This window comes from Leptonotus elevatus, chromosome 15 (assembly GCF_054856555.1).
Source record: "Leptonotus elevatus isolate MCC_2025b chromosome 15, RoL_Lele_1.0, whole genome shotgun sequence".
Taxonomy (NCBI): Eukaryota; Metazoa; Chordata; class Actinopteri; order Syngnathiformes; family Syngnathidae; genus Leptonotus; species Leptonotus elevatus.
The window spans coordinates 5,551,097-5,571,998 of NC_141253.1; the positions used below are offsets into that span (position 1 = coordinate 5,551,097).

At 38.0% G+C, this 20,902-nt stretch overlaps 1 protein-coding gene across 2 annotated transcripts; it reads right to left on the reverse strand.

Moving 5' to 3' along the window:
- Positions 1-306: 306 nt before the first annotated feature.
- ark2ca (arkadia (RNF111) C-terminal like ring finger ubiquitin ligase 2Ca) lies at positions 307-16,633 on the reverse strand. Of its 2 annotated transcripts, XM_086097486.1 has the most exons (8): positions 16,400-16,633; positions 7,848-8,148; positions 7,456-7,581; positions 7,210-7,339; positions 6,040-6,144; positions 5,828-5,923; positions 5,643-5,746; positions 307-5,238 (listed from the first exon to the last, which is right to left on the reverse strand). In XM_086097486.1, the coding sequence occupies exons 1-8, from the start codon at positions 16,458-16,460 to the stop codon at positions 5,121-5,123; spliced, it is 1,041 nt and encodes a 346-aa protein (XP_085953612.1). In that variant the 5' UTR covers positions 16,461-16,633; the 3' UTR covers positions 307-5,120. The 2 variants fall into 2 exon arrangements, with proteins under 2 accessions (XP_085953612.1, XP_085953613.1); XM_086097487.1 differs by lacking the exon at positions 6,040-6,144.
- Positions 16,634-20,902: the final 4,269 nt, after the last annotated feature.

Consider the following 20,902-nt stretch of genomic DNA (forward strand, 5'->3'; position numbering starts at 1 on the left):
ACAATAATTTATATTCATAATAATAGCAATAATCTTAGGAGTGATTTAACAGAGAAAAAAAAAGTCAAATATGACTATTCTTGTGACTTTCCATTTGCTCATTTTACTACTCCAAAGACAAGGAAAAAATCAATATCCAAAAGTGGCTAATGTGACTAAATTTCTGTTATAGAGCACCATTAAACTATTCATCTATTTTTAGCATAAATTATTAAATTTTTGTATAATTGTATTTAATAATTTTATCAACGTTTCAGTCATGTAAGCATGATTCACATTTGACTAGTAGCCAGACAACATTTTTTTCCCCATTTTAATTACAAAAAGAGCACATACAAAAGGATAATATACAAGCCATGAAACAATTTCAAAATAAAAAACAAAAGTTTGGGTTTAGCAATGCCACTTTTGAACTCATCATTAGTAGTAAGAATAAATAAGGTACAAAAAATTCCACCACGCACTCGTCACCATTAATGCGCTATTGCTTTAATATTAATGATAAATACTTCTATTTTCAGATAAAATATCCTATATTGAAAAACATTGCGCAGTCACGGCTAGAACAGCAGATTTGTACACACACACACACACACACACACACACACAAAGTGGCGTCCCTTTCACTGGCACTCTTCTTTTGGGGGAGATATTTCCGTGCGTTGTTCGCATTCAAGCAACATAATGAATACTTGCAATATATTGTTTATAAAATATTTGTAAAGTCAATCTCAAGCCATTGAATCAGTGCATTGAAACCTGAGAAAACATGCAGTTGTGCTTTAAAAACCTTCCGTACACTGTCAAAGGAAACTGAGAGGAGGGATGCCTTTTTGTAAATCATTATTTCCACAAGATGAAAAGCTTTGATACGTCGAATTTGCAAAAAAAAAAAAAAAAAAAAAAAAGGCCACTTCAAACCAAAATGGCCTGCTTCATGCTCTAATTCGAGCCAAGGTCCTTCAGACTTTTTTGTGCTGCCCGTTATGATCAACATGACAACCAAATTTTGTTTCAATTAGGTAAACTGGTGTTGGAGGCTTATTTATTTATTTTTTGGTTCACCCAAGATGGCTGACTTCCAGTACAATTTCAAGCAGGCTCCTTGAGACTTTTTCACGAGTGCCATTACGATAAAAATTCAAACAAACAAGTGCCAGGGTTCCTTTTTTCTTTTTTCTTTTTTTCTCTCCAAAACTTTCCAAGGAGCACTGCTGGATTTATGGGAAGAATTCTAAACATGGTGATGAACATTTGACAATGGCTTTTTTTCTCTTAACTTGGCTCATCCATTGAATTGTGCGACCATCAAGTGGAAATAATAACAAAAAAGCGAGGTGCCGTTTTACACTGAAAACTGTTTAGGGGGGGAAAAAAGGGAAAAAAAGACAGTCATTTTAAAAAGCATAGAGTTGCCAGTGAGAGGGTTCCCTTATCTGAACAGTGCAAAAAATAATAAAAACCAGTTGACTCCATTGCAGTCTGTCCACTAAATATTATGTCACAGCATTGGCAAGTGTTGCATGGGATGGAATGTCAGCAAGATTCACAGCACCACTGGAGGATGGAGGGTTAGGCTTTAACAGAGAGCAGCAGCAGCAGCAGCAGCAGTGCTAACAGTAATATTTTTTGTGTGTGTAAATATTCCTTTAGTGTATTTCCCGTACAGCTGCATGCAAAGCAACAATGCAAAAGATGAGGTAATCGTTTATTTTCATAACAATGTGTGTGTATCTAAATAAATAAAATAAGAAAAAAATTAAATAGCCACTGTATCTACAGTTAGTAATAAGTTATGATTGTTAAATACTTAAGGCATCTCAATGGACAACACCCTGTGTAAACTATGAACACTTCGTCATCACAGGAGGAGGCAGTGTCGACACTGGCAGTGCACAAGACAAAAAAAATCAAAAATAATAATAAAAAATAAAAATAAAAGTTAAAAATAACCATACACATAATCGACTATCACAGTGCGTAAAGGGGCGTCGTCACGTTTAAATGTGAATTCATTGTGTCGTTTGTGCACTGTGAGAGAGAGGCTGCCTCCGTCGCACATCACATTCTACTGCAATACAGCATAGCAACCGGCATAGCAACCACAAGGGGGAAAAGGGGGCGGGTCTATCGCACAAAAATCACTCACTCCTCACATAAGAGCCAATAAAAAAGCCTGTGCTTGTTCTTTAGCTTTGTAAGAAAAAAAATAACAAAGGACGCCATCTTTGTAGTTTTAAGCTGCCCGGACAACAAATGCATGCAGTTTTCGTTCTGAAGCTAACGGCTAACAAGGGCAGCGCTAAAGCACCCAGCAGACTATATTACCACTACTACTAGTACTACTATATTCCAACAGTGCATGATAGCGTCCATTTCATTTTTTGTTTGTTTTGGCTTCGTGGTGTAATAAGCATCCCGTAATTCACGTTTACCGGAAGCGTTGTGCTAATGTGCGCGACACGGCAAGCACGCATGCGGCGTTTGTTTAGCAGCTCAAGTAAGAGAAGGCAGGAAAAAATTGGTTGGAAACTTTCCATAGGGAGCCGAGTAGAGAAATATTACAAAAAATAATATATAAATATCATAAAACAAATTTTAAAAAGTAAAGAAAAAAAAGAAGTAACAACGATGACTGGAAGTTGACAAATAAGTAAAAAAATATTAGAAATGCAAATTTTAAAATGTATTAAAGATTTGTAATGAATAATAATAAGAAAATTAACTTTACATTTTAAAATTTTTAATTCATGACATTGGAATCAAATTAATCATTTTTAATGTTTTAAATACAATTGTAATAATGTACAACAATAATCTAAAAATATATATTTAATAACAATTACTGGGATAAACTGATAATTATAATAATACTTGATATTTTGAAATATATATATATATATATATATATAATTGTTAATTAATACAATGTTTTGTGTACAAATTTTCCTTTTGTCATGAGCAAACATGGACATGAAAACAAAGTACAATTCTCTACTGATATTATTTATATCTTAATTTTGTGTGTTTTATTTATCGTTAAGGTTTTTCTTAAACTGGCATTATAATAGGCTCTTTCAATAAAGAACATTAATCATTTTACTGAAGAAAAATAAACAGCAATAATAACCATATTAGATTATGATATAGTATATATATATATATATATATATATTATTATTTTTTTCAATTTAATCTCCCTGTCATAGTTTAAACTTTTTTTTTCCGGTGCAAATGTTCCATTTTATTACTGTAACTTCCTACATATTCTCATCCCAGGCAAGCTCCATATCATCACCCTCTAAAAATAATGGCCTGACTGAGTCATATTTTTAATTATTTATTTATTTTTTAGCCTTAAACATCTCAGGATGCTGCCCACCTCTGCTAAAATTGGCTACATCCTTAGTACAGATCATTAAATTCTACCTCTGAAATATATGATCACTGGTTGGTTCCGTTTTTCGTGTTTTCTAAAAAAAAAAAAAAAATGAAAAAATGACGTATGCCATTATTTTAGGAAGGTGACGATATAGAAACTGTATTTAAACAATTATTACCGCTATCTCCGATGGAAAGGTTCCAAGTTTTCTTCCCGGCAACCCTCATGCCTCACACGACTTAGTTTGAACTGTGGCGATTCGCTGACTCAGCGGCCGGCAGTGTCGGCACGAGCGTATTGCGAAACGTCAAAGCTGCACGATAGATTTAAAACACGCCACGGACGGCGCTGGGGTGCGCCGGCAGCGCGCCACACGTGTTTGCTGCTACTCTACGATCATAAAAGGTAAACACGGCGTTTTTGTATTCCAGGAAGAAGGACAAAGAGAGAAAAAGGAGTCAGAGAGAATCTAGAAAGACAGTCAGCTCGCGATGGGACGTTAAAGTCATGGCTTTAAGGACATGCTACACAGCCCGGAGGCACCTTACACTACACTAATGGTTCTCAAACTGGGGTCCTCGGGGCCCCCCTGGGACCTACGAGCTGAAACGTGGGCATCTGCAAAATAATTGGTAATAAATAATGTTGTATCACTGAAGAAAGTGCAGCTCTACATATCGCTTTGCTTAGCTTTGGGCCAATAAATAAATATATTTTTTTTAATGTAATATTATTCCTAGAATAAGACCTATTTTTTGCCCTTGAAAATAGGTAACTTGTGCAGTCCAATGACATTTTAAGTGGTGAATTATGAAGGGATTAAAAAAAAATATATAGGGATGGGCAAGTGCCGATACCAGCCTTATTTATTATCGAGGACCAAAACTGTTAAAATTCTAAATAAATAAATGACTAATTGTGAAAATAAAAACGGATTTTAAAAAAAAAAGTGAAAATTTAATCCCAAAAATAAATATAAATGGTAAATATATATATATATATATATATATATATATATATATATATATAGTTATTTAGTCATTTATTTATTTTGAATTTTGCCCCTCCATAATTTGTAAGGTTATCGGTACTCACGACGATGGATGATACCAGTTATCGGACGCCCTCTTAAAGCGATTAAATGACCAGGAATTAGAACCCAGAAGAATAGAAAATTTACTTTTATTTCTTGCAACTTTAATACATTCAGTACTAGCCCGTTTAAAAATGGATCTTTGACGTTTAGAGCCGTCAATGGCAGTGAATGGGTTAAGGAAAAATGATTTTTGGGGGGGGTAATTTTACATACTAGTGGTATTGGTATTAATGACTACTCAAGCGTACTCGTTGGGGGGGGGGGGTGTCTGTGTAAAGGATCCCTGGACCCAAAAAGTTTGAGAACCCCTGCACCGCACCACACCACCACGTAAAACCAGCAAGCTACAATGAAACCCTGTGTACACGACTTGTGAGTAGTGTGTTCGGATGTGCTTGTGTTTCACAGAAAGAGAGAGAGAGAGAGAGAGGAAAGAGCAGCAGAGAGAAAGTCTTCCCTTGCACTTCTACTCCCTGGCTTGGCTCAGTAAAGCGAGAGTCCAACAGAAAAAAAAAAGATGTCACATCAAAAGTCAGGAGACATTTGGCAAAATCACCCGTGTGGGGGGGTGAGAGGAGAAGTAAGATGGAAGAGAGCAGGAGTGCGGTAAACGTCGTGGGGGGGGCGGGGGGGTAAATCTCATCAGCTGTCGGGGTTCAGCTGCGTCTCGATGTCAACGCGACAGATGGGACACTTCCTGCTGGTCACCAGCCATTGGTCCACGCAGCCTTGGTGGAAGAGGTGCATGCAAGGTAACCTCCTGTGGGACACAAGGACGAGGAGCGAGGGGGGGGGGGGGGGGAAGGTGTCATTCACTTGGGCTACTCCAACGGGGAGTTCGGTTTGGCCCTGTCAGGCGGAAAGGGCAAGCGTTCTGCCCAGTCATCAATCCCAGAGACAGCTGAGGATGCAACACATATGTCGCAACCCGAGCTCTGGCCCCCACATAACGCCTCCCCCTCCCTCACCCAAAATGTCAACTTGAGAAATAGTTGTACTACGATTCCATTTTAGTCAGACTGAACGGATTGATCATTTCAATAATAAATGTTAGCAAATTTAAAATACTTTTTTTTTTTTCGCTAGCTGCTAGACATTAGCCATAACAGTAAAAAAATTATTTTTTTTTTTTCCAGTAATAACGTATTTAAACGATCATCTGACCTGACATCCTCGGCGTCCTCCAGCATGGACAAGCAGATGGTGCACTTCTCGTCCACGTCCGTCTCCTCCTTTTCCTCCCCGAACTTCAGCTGCAACGGCTTCCTCTGTTTCGGGAACAGACGGATGACGTCACCGGGTCTTCTGCGTGGCGCCCGTGCCAACTGACGTTTTGTTGGCGCTGTTACCTTTTTGTATTTGTGCGGGAAGGTGAATCGCTCAATGGTGGCCTGCACTGCACCTCTGCTCACACTGCCCAGTCGGTCCTCCAGCTGAAGAAGCTCCTGGAGGGAAAAAGCAATTTAGAATAGCCGCAAAATATTCTAAAATTCAACTTCAGTTTTGTTTTGTCAGCTGTTTGGTTTCTTTTTTTTTTATTTTAATTTTTATACATTTTTACCTCATAGCTTTCCCGCACCGCTGTAGCATGCCTGGAGGGGTTCAGACTTTGCAATGCCAACAGGTGCAGCTGGGGGTACGGGTAGTTTCTGATTTCATGCACAACCTAGCAAAAACAAGACCTCTGCTTTACATTCCTGCACTTGAAAACTTTATTTAAAATGTAGTTAATTATTTTTTTAGAACAGAGCTCTACTATTATCCCAAAATATAACACTTTATGTTGATAATAATTTGTATGTGCACAAATCTTTATGATTAAATTATGTATTGATTTATTTTAGTTATGGTATATCTTTTTATTTCCAAAATAGACAAATAAGAGTTCCAAAGTTGAATAAATCAGACAATGATGGCACAGCACTCGGTTTTATAATTATTTTTTCTTCAATCAGAAATCCTTTGCGCCGGTTAAGGGTCACTTGGCTGAAAAAAAAATTCACAGCGGGTACGTCACTGAAAAAAGGTTGAGAACTACTGCTCCAGAGAATGAAGTGGGATTTTGTTTATGTCTATGCAAAAAAAAGAAAAAAAGTGTGAACTGATTAAATTCTTGAAAATAATCATTATTCATAGGATACATTGTAAAACAAGTTTTTTTTAATTTGAGTAATATTTACTTGAAGAAAAAGTTAAATTTACAAGGAGAATTGAGTACATGTTACCAATTTATATATATTTTTAAAAAAAAGCTACTTAAGGGTTGAGGAACAAACCCACAATCTTCAGGTTGGGACACCACCACTCTACCACCTGAGGCATACCGCTCCTGCTCTGTGTTAGTATATTGATGGTGTCAGGCAGAATCCTTGTATCGCCGAGAGACCCGTTTTTGGTCTCATTTTGGAGACACAAGCAATGCGGTATAGTGACAAACAAGCAAGAGTGGCATGGCTCACGTGGTAGAGTGGCTGGCTATCTCCCAAACGCAAGGTCATGTGTTCATTCTTCAACACTTGAGTAACTTTTTTATTTAAATGAACTAGTAAAATGCACTCAAAAATCTCCTTATAAAATTAACTTAGAATTTCTGTGTGAAAAAACGACTTGTAAATTACACTTTTTTTCCCCCTTTTATAGTGTATTATCATTAAAAGCACTGGTAGCTTTCAACATTTGAGTCAAAAAGTACACACAAAAAAAACGATCCAAATAAGCATCAAGTACACACCACTTGCGCAGAGGATGTGTTCCTGGAGAAGTGGTGCATTCGGGGGGAGGCCAGGTAGTGCTGGTAGTTTTGCGGCATCTGCTGAAGGTGGTACTGGTGGTGAGGGAGGCCGGCGTCGACGCTGAGATCCCTGCCAGGCAGACAAGACGGGCTGTGCTAAGTCAAGGCGGCGCGGCAGGCAAACAGATGGGAGTGCGTCGGCAACGGTGGCGACGCCTTGGGTCGCTTTTCAAGACGCTGACTCACCAGTCGGTGCCTTCGGCCAGGTACCTGGGCTGCTGTGTCACGGGCTGCGGGGCGTGAAGGGGTGGGGAGTACTCGTAAGCGGAGCGGAGGCGGTGTGGGTTGAGGGGAACTCGTTCCTGGGTTCTCCTGTCGGCGAAGGGTTCGTAAATATTAAAACACATTGTGTCGATTCTCGGACATCGAGGTCATGGTAATCCACAAAAGTCCAATCTAGGAAGCTTGACTTTTTAACCACTGTACAAAAAATAAAAATTTCATACTGAAGAAGCCTTTTGGATCATAAGGTGAAATATCTTCAACAAAGCAAGAGTCAGTCTGCCTCAGTTCAACTCATTCAGATTAAACAAAAATGTATATATTATGTGTATAAGTCATAAAAAAACTAAACTCACCTGGCGTGTGTGAGAATCCGCCGGTGCTGTGCCTCCAGAAGCTGCTGCTGGATGAGGTATTGCTGGTGTAAGGCCTGAGGTAGGAACGGAGGCCCCGACACGTCCTGGAACTGCGGGGCGGCGGGCAGGGCAGCGAGGGGTGGATGGTGCGCGGGGGGGAGGTGGGTGGCCAGGCCCGTCTGAGCAGGCTGGCCGGCGTGTCCTAAAGGGAACTCGGCTGAGATGGGCGCCTGCGGGGCGCCCAGGTGAAAATGTCGGCAGGATGTAGCATGGCTGTGTTGGTGCCTGGTGAAGTGTGCTCCTGCATGGTCAGAAAAGATCGATTTTTTTTCTTTCCAACCCCCCTTTTCTTTTCTTTTTTAAACAAACCATGGAGACTGAAATTCAGCCACCAACAAACGGAGGGCACATACAATCGGGCCCCCTGGGAGTGTCATACGTCATGTGTCAAAAACACACAAATAGCATAAGCAATTCACAGATTTGACATTATCCACATCTGTAAAGTGACTTTTAAAACACTATTGCTTGTGCAATGTAGATACTGTATTGTGTCAACTAGTCAATGTATATATAAGTAGTAGTAAATCACAATAGCTCACCATTTAGCATAAGCTAATTGTTGTTGTTGTTTGATAATGCTCATGCACAGAAGATAAATAATAATTAGTAGCTACGGTAATCCACTCAATTTAACCCATGTAGATATAATGATGCATGTGTGAACTAAATGCTAATTAGTGTTTGTTTATCTTAAGTGGTAATCGCTAGCGCGCTAATGCTCGTCGCGATTGCTAAACATTTAGCATAGACTAATTTTGTTGGTGTTGAACAATGCTCGTGCACAAAAGATAAATAATTAGCAGTTATACCCACTCAAATCGACTCGTGAAATAATGACGTATGAGTGAACTAACTGGTGGTTAGTGTTTGTGTACCTTAACAGGTAATTGGTAGCGCACTAATGCTAATCGCGATTGCTAACCATGTAGCATAGGCTAATTGAGTTGGTGTGTAATAATGCATATGTACAAAAGATAATAGATAATGAGTAGCTGTATCCACTCAATTCAATTCACGTTCAAGTAACATTTTTTCCATGGGGGGGGGGGGGGGTTCATTGGAATAATTGATAGGATAATCGATTTTAATAAAAGATTCTACAGTGACAGCCCTAGGCAACAGTGAACCATAATAATCCACTGTCCTTTACTTTATTCATATGGATTTAAATTAGGTTCAGGTAAAGCCCTCGAACAGTCTTGAGCGGGTCAATAAAGAGTCGACAGCCTCCTTGCGCGCCTTTCTAGCGGAGGATATATGAGATTGTGAAGAAGTCCCACTGAATCTTCTCTGTAATGAGTCGGACGATAATCAATGACAGTGGCTGAGAGTTAAGAGATAGGAGGGCGAGTAGAAAAGGTTAGGAGGGGGCCAATTACTGCCAAGTAACTCACTGGCGTTGTGGAATGAGAAGCAGGAGTCAGGTAGGATGGTTGTCGTGGCAACACATATAAAGCAAAACCTCATTAGGATAGGGTGTATGTTAATTATTGGTATGGGATACTTTATATCTAATCCAGTGTATTCCCAACCACTGAGCCGCAGCATTTTAGTGTGCCACGGGAGATCTTCATTAAGTGTGCTGCGAGAAATTAGAAAAATTCATTTCATAGGCCAACAATTGTTTGTTCCAAATGATGTATTTTTGTTCCTCTATCTATAACAGCGAAGCACAATGTCCAATTAATCCGCCTACAGATTGCCACCATTCATACCACAGAAAAATAGTTTTGTGTTCAACTAAACAGTAGAGTATACTTTTTGTGACATTTTTGTTTGCCGGTGTGCTGGGAGATTTTCGTACCGTCAAATATGTGCCTCGGCTCAATAAAGATGGGGAAACAGTAACACTGATCTCATCTGAAGTCTTCAGTGACATAGAACTGGCTGAGAGCCATTATGAATAAACTGGCCCTTTCAAAAGGTAAACAAACCGTTACTTATATTAGTCTGAGCAAGTGGAGCAGAAATGTCGGACTTTGTGTTGATTGATTGATTAAACGGCCAGAGAGCTGCGCTCGTATAAGGGCTTGTAAATATCAAATCATTTGTCTCTGGGCATGAATATTTGACATATTGCAGTGGTGCCTGCAGTAACAAGGCCTGTTACACTTTAATCCCCGTCTTGGATCTTATTGGCGCAGAGTGAACCCCCCTCCCGAGCCCGCTTCGCCCTACAATGTGTCCTCACTTGACTGACGTCCGGAAAGCTCCGCCCACGTACGACTGCAGCAGTCTGGCATGAACAGCCCCCCCCCCCAAAAAAAAAGACCCCTCAACACCTCCCCCCTACTCCCTGCTGCTTCCATCACTGCAACTACACAATCACACCTCCTCTCTCCTCAGCATAATCCCGTCTGCTGTCTGCTGCAGCGCTATCCCAGCATGCAACGCTCTCTCAGCCTGTGTGTATGTGTGCACTTGTCATCACATAGACGGAAATTATTAATGGCAGCACTAATGACCTTTAAATACTCAAACATATGAGCATGTCACTGGGTAGAGTAACATATGAGCATGTCACTGGGTAGAGTGCAACTAACGTATAACCGTTAACCCCATGGGGGGGGGGGGGTATTGAATGCCATATTTACCATTTTTGTGTTAACATGGTTCCTTCCTAGTTCACTGAAGAAAAAAAACTAACAGGACTGTTCCATTTTTGATTATGTGGTTGGGGGAACAGTACCAATTAAACATTTTATATATATATATATATATATATATATATATATATATATATATATATATATATATATATATAATATGGAATAATCCAGCAGTCTTTATCAATATCAGAAGGCGGCCATTTTGCCATATGCTGTCGAGTGAACATAACATCACAGTTGCTCAGGTATATATATATATATATATATATATATATATAATATGGAATAATCCAGCAGTCTTTATCAATATCAGAAGGCGGCCATTTTGCCATATGCTGTCGAGTGAACATGACATCACAGTTGCTCAGGTAACAACCAATCACAGCTCAGCTTCGGAAAACAGATGAGCTGTGATGGGATTGGTCGCTTCAACTGTGGTGTTATCCTCAGAATACCCGACAGTAAGTGGCAATATGGCCGCCCCCCCCGAGATGGATAAAAATGGCTGGATTTTGCTTCATAACTCTTATTCCGCAAATGTAATATTATATCAGAATGTCATGATTAGACTAGTGAGGCCACATATAACATATTATTGTAAATAAATGTTTAAAGTCGACTTTCACTGAACATATTGGTACAAAAGTGCATTTCTATTGGTTAACTAGCAGGCTACTTCCTGGTACACAAAGGATAATCTAATTGGACGGGATTGATTCTGGGACTCGAAAATCTGTATCTAATGCTGCATTTGAGGAAGGCGGGAAGAAGTCAGACATATCCCTCTTGGATTCTCCCAGTTTCGATCGACCTTAAAGCGTTGTAAACAACAAAGATGGCTCATTCTGATCAATTATTTGTTGTTCTGGTTAGCACAGTCAGTCAAAAATAATGTAAAGCTACTTTTTTCGAATAACTAAGTTAATGTTATAATAAATACATTAGACAAATATGTTTATAATTGTGTAAATTATGTTTTGCCATTAGCGAGTGACGTCAGATTGAAACCAGCTGGCGGAGTTGAGGTGCTTTTTCTTTTCCGACTTCACAACTTTCATAGTTCAAAGGTTCATTCCCGTGCATACTTTCTGGTATGAAGTCGGAAAAAAGTCCTGTATTGTCTTTTAAATGTCACCAATTTCCTAAATTTTTGGCACCAATATCACCTCAATTTGTCACACAGTGCCCTTAGGCTGGCGACTGTTTTCGGCAGGGTTCCTTAAAGGTTGCAAACAGTGGCAAAGACGTTCCCAATCAGTTTTAATGGTTGCAAACGGTTCTTAGAGACGAGACAAACTGGAACAGAAAGACGGTTTGGTGTCAAAGCAGCCATTTTGTTGGAATTCCAAGGGCTCATATTTTGTCAAACTCCTAATTACCGGTAGCTTCGAATAGAAGAAAATGTTGAACAGCTGTTTTGATACTAAATTGCAAAATCATCTAATGTGAGCAGGGCATGGTGTCAACATTTGATGATTATTGTCGAGCATTCTAGGAAAGTTTCACTGATCGACACGAAAATGGATGGAAGTCGATAATAGGACGCACGAAGAAGACTCAAGGTCCTGAAATTGAAAAGGAAGTCCACCATTTTGCTTTGAAGCAGCCATTTCACCCAAATGAGACCCACTCTCCAAGACAGATGTGAAGATTCTAAGTGAAAAAATTTGCAAGCACGGTGATGAAAGTATGTTACATCGTTTCAAGGAATCGCCAAGAAAAAAGGGGGACCCGTTTCCAAATATGGAAAATTCAAAATTTGAAATTGAGGTCAATTACATTTAGTTGGTGGTTACACTCCAAAATGTGGCTGTATTTTTTTTTTTCTATTTCAGTTGTTTACTATGGGGGAACACTAATAAATCATATAAAAATAAAAGTGATATTGTGTTAATTTGGAGTTTGCACAGTAAAAATTGTACTATTCCAAAGTGAGCGCAGCAACGAGTTGCGTCGACTGTCGGGGACAGCTGAGAAATGGCAGCACATAAAGAGTGAGGGGAAATGTCTCAGTGACAGCACAGTGTGGAGGGAGAAGGCGGGTGGGGGTAATGGAAAAATCAGCAAAAAGCACACTGAAGGTTAGGAAGAAAACTACAGTCTTTATTGGAAAATATTAGTATAAAAATAGGTGTGGCACTGTGAGATAATAAAAAAAAATATATATAGTCATTTGCTCCTGCATCAGCACAATAATACCATGCAAATAAAAGAGGCGGAAGGCAAGGCCCGACCATGCTTCTTTGTAGGGTTAACACGACAGAAGCAGCATCCAATGAGTAGATGTGTATGCTTTTTACAGCACAGTTCAGTACAGCAAGGACATTTCGACACAAAAGAGTACATTGGAATCTGCTCTTCCATGTGGAGAAAAGAAAATGACCATGCATTATAGGTTCTAGTCATACAACAACATGAGGTTGAAAACAAAGAATTGAGAGAAGAAAAAAAGGACATTTTGATTCTATTTGGTTTTTTTTGTTTTGTTTTTTTCCAAAGGCGCGCTACAGCAGTGCAGGATACACATCCCTGTAAAATGGATAGCATTGTGACGCAGGCTGTGAGGGGCTTTGCCCAACGTGCCGATTTGATGTGGGAACTGAAGGGAATGGACAGGAATGTTGGGTATACACACACCCACCAGAAACAATGTTGGGTAAACAAGCCAACATAAGAGCTGTGTCAGACAAATATGAATTTACAGGGATAATAAAGCTCAGTTTTGATTGACATGGCCATGCCATAGTAATTAATAGGGTAAACTTGTCTTCCCTTTGTTTGGGTCATGACTATGTGCCAAACAAGCCTACCCCTAACAATTATTATGATCATTTTTATTGATTTTTCTAGGTCAAAATGGAACCAAAGAAGTCACTAAATTAAAGGTAAAAACCCTGACTAAAAAAAATGTAAGTCTAGAATTTGTTGCTGTCTAATGAAAAGCACCTTTAAATGTTTCTTTGTTGTGTGTAATAAAAATTTGTTTTACTTGGGTCATGGGTCAGTATAGCTTTTCAAAATGTTGCTTTTGACCCAGCTACTTGTTGCAAGAACAAGTTCATAGGGCTCAATCACAATTGATTTTTAAAAAGTTCAAAATTATTATTGTCATCAAAACACAAAATTTATTAAAAATAATCTGACTAGTATTTTTTTTTAATCTTAAATTGACAAATTTTGGATTAGCAAAAAACGTTTTTTGTGGGTTTTTTTTTTTATTGCTGTTTCTTCAACGCAGATGGGTTTTTTTTTAAGATGGCAGCTAAAAAATTTGCCCTTGTTGCTAGGTAGAGTTCATATGGTCACATTCATAAGTGCCCCATTAAAAAAAAAAAAGCTATAACTCCATTTTCCGAAACACTTATACCAGAAGAAAACAAATACTTTATTTACAAAAAAAAGTTTTTTTTAAAGCTATGATTTCTAACCTGGTTACTTGTTGCTAGGTAGAGTTCATATGGCTCAGTCATACTGTAAGTGTAAAATAGGCACTTTTTTTTTTTTTTTAGCTATCTAGCAAATGTTAAGTTGAACTAGGGGAATAAAACAATTACTTTTTAATGTAAAAAAAATAAAATGAAAAAGAGACTAAATTCTTGAGCAAACAGGTTCGAGTCCAACGTCAACAAAACAAAAGCACCTTGGCAGTGGTAACTAATAGTTCTCTTGACTGTTTCAATCAAAAGTGAGCATTATTATTATTATTATCTTTTCTTTTTTTTTAGGGAGGGGGCTCAGTGCACCTTTGGAGGATGGCCAGCTCGATCAAGCCTTCCTCTGTCGGCTGTGATCGAAGCATCATTTGGAGAAGGGAGGAAGACACGGTGAAGGGATGTTTTTGAGGGGGCGGGTGTCAAAATGTATCCACTTTACAGAAATTTACAGCAGAATGTCATCTACCAACACATAAAATGGGAGAATCACAATGTCTAGCAGCAGTAGATATAGCATGGGTTATTCACTAAAGACACTTGTGTAAATCAAGACTATACAAGCATGTTATTCTTTAGTTACTACCAAGGCATATTAGGTCCACACTGAAAAAAATAAAAAATAAATCATAATTACACAAGATTAAAGTCGTGTACTGTGTATGTTTTCTAGAAAAAAAAAAGTTGGATCTATTTGAGTTTAGTCGTTAAATTACGAGACAAAAGTTGTATTTAGTTAGATTAAAGGTTGCACGTTTTGAAGACTAGCTACAATATTAAGAGAATTAAGTTGATTTGAGTAAAAGTGGAGGAATGATGAGGGGAAAAAACATCCAACTTTTTTATACAAAAAATATTACTTTATTCTAGTATTATTCTAGTAAAATTAGAACAAAACAAAAGGAGATATTACGTTTTGAAATTTTATATATATATAAATATACATATTATTTTAAGACAATGTTTTTCCTCAATATTATGACTATGAGAAAAATGACACAAGAAAATATAATTCTGACTTTGCAACTTTAACAGCACGAGTATAATTCACTAATCTTATTCTAGAACACATAAAACTTTATTTTAACAATATTATGACTTTGTAAAAATATGGAAAAAGTTTTTCTTGAAAATAGCTAATTTTATCCTTTGAAAATCCTTTTTTCTTTTTTTGTTGTTGAAAATATTAAACTATTTCACAACTACACTTATGGATTTGTTTTTAATTTCTTTTTGCAATATGACATTTTCTCTCCAAATTATGACCTACATTTTCAAAACATACACATTTTTCCCTCACATATTTAAATGTATGTATTCTAATCACTTTTCTTAATTCTCAAAAAATACAACTTTATTTTAATATGACTTCATCTTGAAAAAAAATGCTACTTTTTTTCTGACATTAATCTTTTCTTTATTCTCATAATAGTCCGGCTTCAATCTCACAGTGCACACTGTACAAGTACACTGATTTAGGCTTTTTGATTTAAGCTTTTTCGTGTGGCCTGAATACTCCTTGGTAAGAAACACAACAGAGGGCATGAGTGAGGTTTTTGTTTTGCCAATGTTGTCCTCAGATGGAAGAGAGGAAATGAGGAAGAAAGAGAAGCAAGTAGAAAAGAGGGAGCAACAAGATGAAGGATAAGAATAAGGTTGTTGTTTTTTTGTTTTTTTTTACCCCCCACAAGAACAGCTAGATGCAGATAGAAAAACAGGCAGAGGCTATACACGGGCAGACAGCAGCAGATGATCGTTAGCTACACAATGGAGAGGAGAGGGGACACAAAGGTCTGAGAAATGCGGAATGTGGAGCCAGCCTCGATACTATGGAACAGGGAAAAAAGAAAACACAAATAAAAGCACAATGAAATCATCGGTGCCACACTTGCATGTAGTAGTAGAAGCAGCACTAGTAGTAGTAAGAAAGATTAGATGATGAAGGCCTCCCCTTTTTTGACGTTTCACTTGTCATTCCTAAAGCTCTTTAATGTCTACCCCCCCCCCCCCCCCCCGATTTCAATTAGCTAAATGACGCAAGTGGACGCCGAGTGTGAGCCGATGCACACACGTCATCTTGAGTGAGGCGGTTATGATGAATATTAATCGATATTCATGTCATAAGGCTTAGATGACGTTGACGTACATGAAAGAGAGCTGATATGATCCGCACGGGGGTGGGGGGGGGGGGGGTTTGACACGCGCGGTCATTCGCGGCTCTTATAAATATATATATATATATATAAACGTGTATACACATATGCATTTTTTTGCCGTATGTTGTGTGTGAAAATCGCATGACGCTAGTTAGCAACGCGGCTAATGATAGCGATGCTTGTTCGCTAGCAGGTGTCAGCTCTGTTTATCATTAAGCGCCGGACATGATTTTATTCCCTCCTTAAATATTTTAACGAAAGCGAGACTGAAAAAGTAACAAAGGTGCTCATACCTCTATTTCTAACCGAGCCGAAGACGGGGAGAACCAGATATCCGACATGGACCAAAACCATCCTGCGTCCTCCTTCTTTGTTGAGCCGAGGCAGACAGATGGTCCATGGAAGTGATCCCCTCCAGTCGCCCCCCTTTGCATGAACGTGAGGCTCACACGAACACACGCAGACCCCCACCCCGAAAAAGAAAAACACGTCAACCAATCACCGGACGCAGCACAGAAGCAAAAGACCCGGACCACTGCACCGCCCCTTTCTTCGCTTTGTCATCCGGATAAACCAATCCGAACACTCCGTGGTTAACGACGAACTTCCGTTCGTACAATGGCGACGTAACATGAACGTACGCGAACACATCCTTACATCAATCTGAATCGTTACGTTAAAGCAAATATTTGCATAGAAAAACACTTGTGACCATAAAAACGTATCTTGAATAAAAATATGACTTTTATTGCAAACCGGTACACATAACTTAGATAGATAACATAACTTGTTTAGTTTTTTGTAAAAGACAATATTTTTCTCAAAAATTAAACTTTTCGAAAATACAGTATAAGCTTTTACATGGCAAATATACTTTTTTTTCTAAAATAAACAATTAAAAAAAACTATCTTGGTATATTTAATCTCAAAATTATATATTTTTTATTTCTAAAAAATACTGCATACAATTTTTTTTTCACATGGTGACTTCAGTCTTACAAATATATAATACATCTCTTATTGTGACAAGTTGATTTCTAAAAATTATGCAACTTTTACTTTCTAACAACTTCAGTCCACACTTTTTAATAAAATACAGTGCAATACAGAGGGCTCCAAACAATTCGTTTTTTTTTTTTTTTACTTTGAGCCAGGGGCGTGCAGATTACAGATAACATTAATGGTGGGGGAAAAAAACGTTGAAATTATTTGTCTTGGCCTCATGTTTTTACCTCACAAAAATCTGGAATTTGAACAGGGGTGTGTAGATTATTATTATTTTTTAAATGTCTACATTAATTCAGTTTCATCAGTTTGACTACCCAGTGATCACTTGTAGCTACAAGTTCAACCTCACACCAAACTCCAGTAACCAGAATGCCCTAATTGCCTTGAATTGTGAGCCTGGGGGTTGAAGGAACAGATGGGCTCGGTAGAGCAAGAGGGGGGTCACTAAACTCTGTCCCATATGTCGTCTTATTACATTTCCCACCGTCTCCCGCTTTCAGTCTGCAGTACAGCAACAAAAAAAAAAAGTCATGCGCACACACATACAGTATAATGAATCACTGTAAGTGCAGCTCTCAAATCACTAGTCCTGATGCACTGTTCTAAGACACACAATACTGCCAAACTAGTCACACATTCTTACACAGCTTCCTTTTTGTTCACAAAACACATTTATGTCTTATATATGTAAGAAAATCCCCACAGTTTACAAGTACATTAAATTGTAAGTTCTCATTGTGATCTGGATTACAAAATGTATTGTTTACATTTTATGGTAATCTTGATTTTGATCCAGATCAGAAAAATAGCCATAAATGTAAAAGGTTGTGTATGACAGGGTTTTGTTTTCATCTGGATCCAAATTGTACGTATAAAATTGGGATTCAATCAACAATCAACAGATTTTGATCAAATTTAGTGTTAACGGCATGGAAGTTTTTTCCCCCCATCACAATCTACATCCAGAGTTCTGATTACTCTATTTCATGTTGTTCAGTCAAATCCCTTTTTTTTTTTGCTTCCCAACGCTTACTAGCTAAGGTATGCATTGGCAAACTAAATGCAAGCTACTAAAAAAATGTGTGTGAATGTGTTTGCCTATTTTACATTTCAGGGACATTCAAACTATTCATTCCCCATTACCGTTAAGAATTGAAATGCATTTGCTGCTAGGCAGTTTTGCACTTCATTTTAAGCCTCACATTGTCCAAACTATTTTATGTGCTGGAACTAACAACCTGGCCAGCGTAGTTGTCATATTAGCATACAGCTGATGTTGCGCCCCGAGGACTGCAAAGAAGATGACTGAAGGGGACTTGGGCTGCATTGCTCCATTCCTTCATTGTCCTCCTTGTAGAGCCCAACTCCATATGCCCTCCGAGCGGCAGGTGTCCCGAGACAAACTTTGACCCCTGCGGGCTACTTTTGTGAGTGCGGTTGTATTGTTGGCCGCCGGGGTAAATTGTCTAGACTTCGAAAAGAAAACAAAAGGGTGCTTTTGTCAAGCATTGTACACATGATTCCGACTCAAGACACAAGAGCATGGCCACACTAAACAATTTATATGACCAAAGATCGCAAAGATCATTTACATTTTCTTATTGGTTAAAAACTTTAGATACAAATTGATAACTTGTTCATAGAAACACAACTCTGTGGGGCACTGCCATGTATCTCTCACCAATGCAAAAATAAGTGTACTGTAGTGTACCTCTCTCATGTTTCCCTTTTTTTAGCTGATTCTGCACCACCTCCATAAAATGTTGTCCAATTAAACAAATAAAACACAAACATGGGGATTGGTAATAAAAGGAGCGTACAAGAACGTCATTAAATAACATTCTATTTATTGTTTTTAAAATAGCTTCTTCTTTTGTTCTACAGACATAAGTTAAAGGAAAATGTGGCAGAGGCGACAAAATATATATGTATAAACACTTTTTGTTAATTTAAAATACTGACACTTTAAAATGCAACAGGGAGGAAAAGCAGAGGCTAAAAGTATGACACGAGTGAATGCACTTTTTCCCAACGATTTTGAGCAATGCCCTCAACTTTGTATTTTAGCTCAAACTAAAAACAAATCAACAGGATGCAAAAAATGAAACTTGGTATGTTAAAATAACTGTTATTCATGTGATATCAGAATTCAAATGCATAGCATTTTCAATTTTAAAAAGTATAATCAACTCATACTGCTGCCCAATGAAAATATATATTTTTTTAATGAAAATTAATTTTCACATATTTTGGAGAAAATTCCAATGAATGCTATGATGAAAATTTAAAAGGGATTTAAACATCTGCTTTGGTTTTTAAAATCTGTGTATGATTTTTTTTTTCTTCCTTTCAATGACCAGCAGTGGTAAAAACAGCATCATTTTACTATCCTCACACAACCTTTAGGAAACTAGAAACGAAAGCTGGATAATAAACATCACTGGCATTAAAATAATAATAATAGGTGGCAGATCATACACACGTGGCCACACTCACATTTACTATTAAAATATTCCTTGTCCGGATAGCAAAAAGTCACCCTTTCGCCGGATAAAAAAAATTTGAAAGGAAAACCGTGTAAATTTCAAGGCATTCAGGAGGACATGGAAGATACAGTTTCTTATCGTTTTCCTTCCCCAAAACTCATTCGGATGATTTAGACAGTAAAAAGCCAAACTGGTACATTCGCACATGGGCTATGACGTGTCTGATTTTTGTAACATGTTAGGGATGCTTTTATCTGAAGCAGAGCAGCTTTGGCAGCATCAAAGTGAGAACCACCTGCGAAAGCCTGAAGCCAAATGTGAAACCAGTGGCGAGACTTTCATCCATCCATTCATTGAACCAGGCATGACCAATTGATGCCAGAAAAAAAAACTCTACTATAATCCGTTTATCATTCATTCTTTCCATTTTCAATTTCCAATCAAAAAAAATAATCAATTCACTGAAACATATGGACAGTTTATCAAGTATCATTTCACAGTGATTGAAAAAATAAAGGTGTTGTTGAAGTGATTTTCACAAAAGTCAACAAGCTCACATTGATATGTGAGATCGGATAGAAACATTGGTGAACGAATTAGAGCCCGGCTGATTGAATTATCGTCTTATTTTAGCCCTTTTCAAAATAATCATCAATGGCCGCCATTCTGATGATTAAACACCAATATATTCTCAATTTCTCATACAAAAGGAAATGCTGTTAAGTGTCGTAATCGTGCAGAATGATTTCCTTGAGGCATTTATATACAACATGGAGCTTTGACGCATGCTTGATACCGAGCGTCATGTAAACCCAAACAAATACAAAAATGAAATTTGGGAGATTTTCTGATTGAACTTAATATTGAAATGAAAATGGGAGTTTTGCTGGATTTGGTGAAAAAAGAAAAAGGAAAAAAAATCAGTCTCATGCTCATTTTGACTGCAAAAATTTTAAATGGAAAGAACGAATGACAAAAAAAAAAAAATCTTTAGTAAATTGAGCGGGCCAGGTGCCACATCGGCCTTGCTCTCCAGCAGCAAAGTTATGTTTTTTCACCTTACAGCACACACACTCGCACAGTCTTCAGTTTGAGGGAGGGTATTGCTTTCGATAAAGGTGACTTACCTTTACTCCTGTAACTTAAGTGCTGTGCTGTATAACCACATCTACAATTAAAAAATAAAATAAAAATCACATCAACAGAATGGCTTCCATACACGAGTGCTCAAAAACGGGTAAAAACAAACTCCGGGAAAGCAAAAGTGACCACAAGGAAATCAAGGGTGTTTTCAGTGTGAAA

What these genes read in the sequence shown, in the direction of transcription:
- ark2ca (XM_086097486.1), bottom strand. Translation starts at nt 16,460, where the DNA reads ATGGTTTTGGTCCATGTCGGATATCTGGTTCTCCCCGTCTTCGGCTCG. An exon ending in CGGATTCTCACACACGCCAG is followed by an intron (nt 7,582 to 7,847) that starts GTGAGTTTAGTT and finishes CTTCGCCGACAG; the next exon opens with GAGAACCCAGGAACGAGTTC. An exon ending in CTGGCCGAAGGCACCGACTG is followed by an intron (nt 7,340 to 7,455) that starts GTGAGTCAGCGT and finishes TCTGCCTGGCAG; the next exon opens with GGATCTCAGCGTCGACGCCG.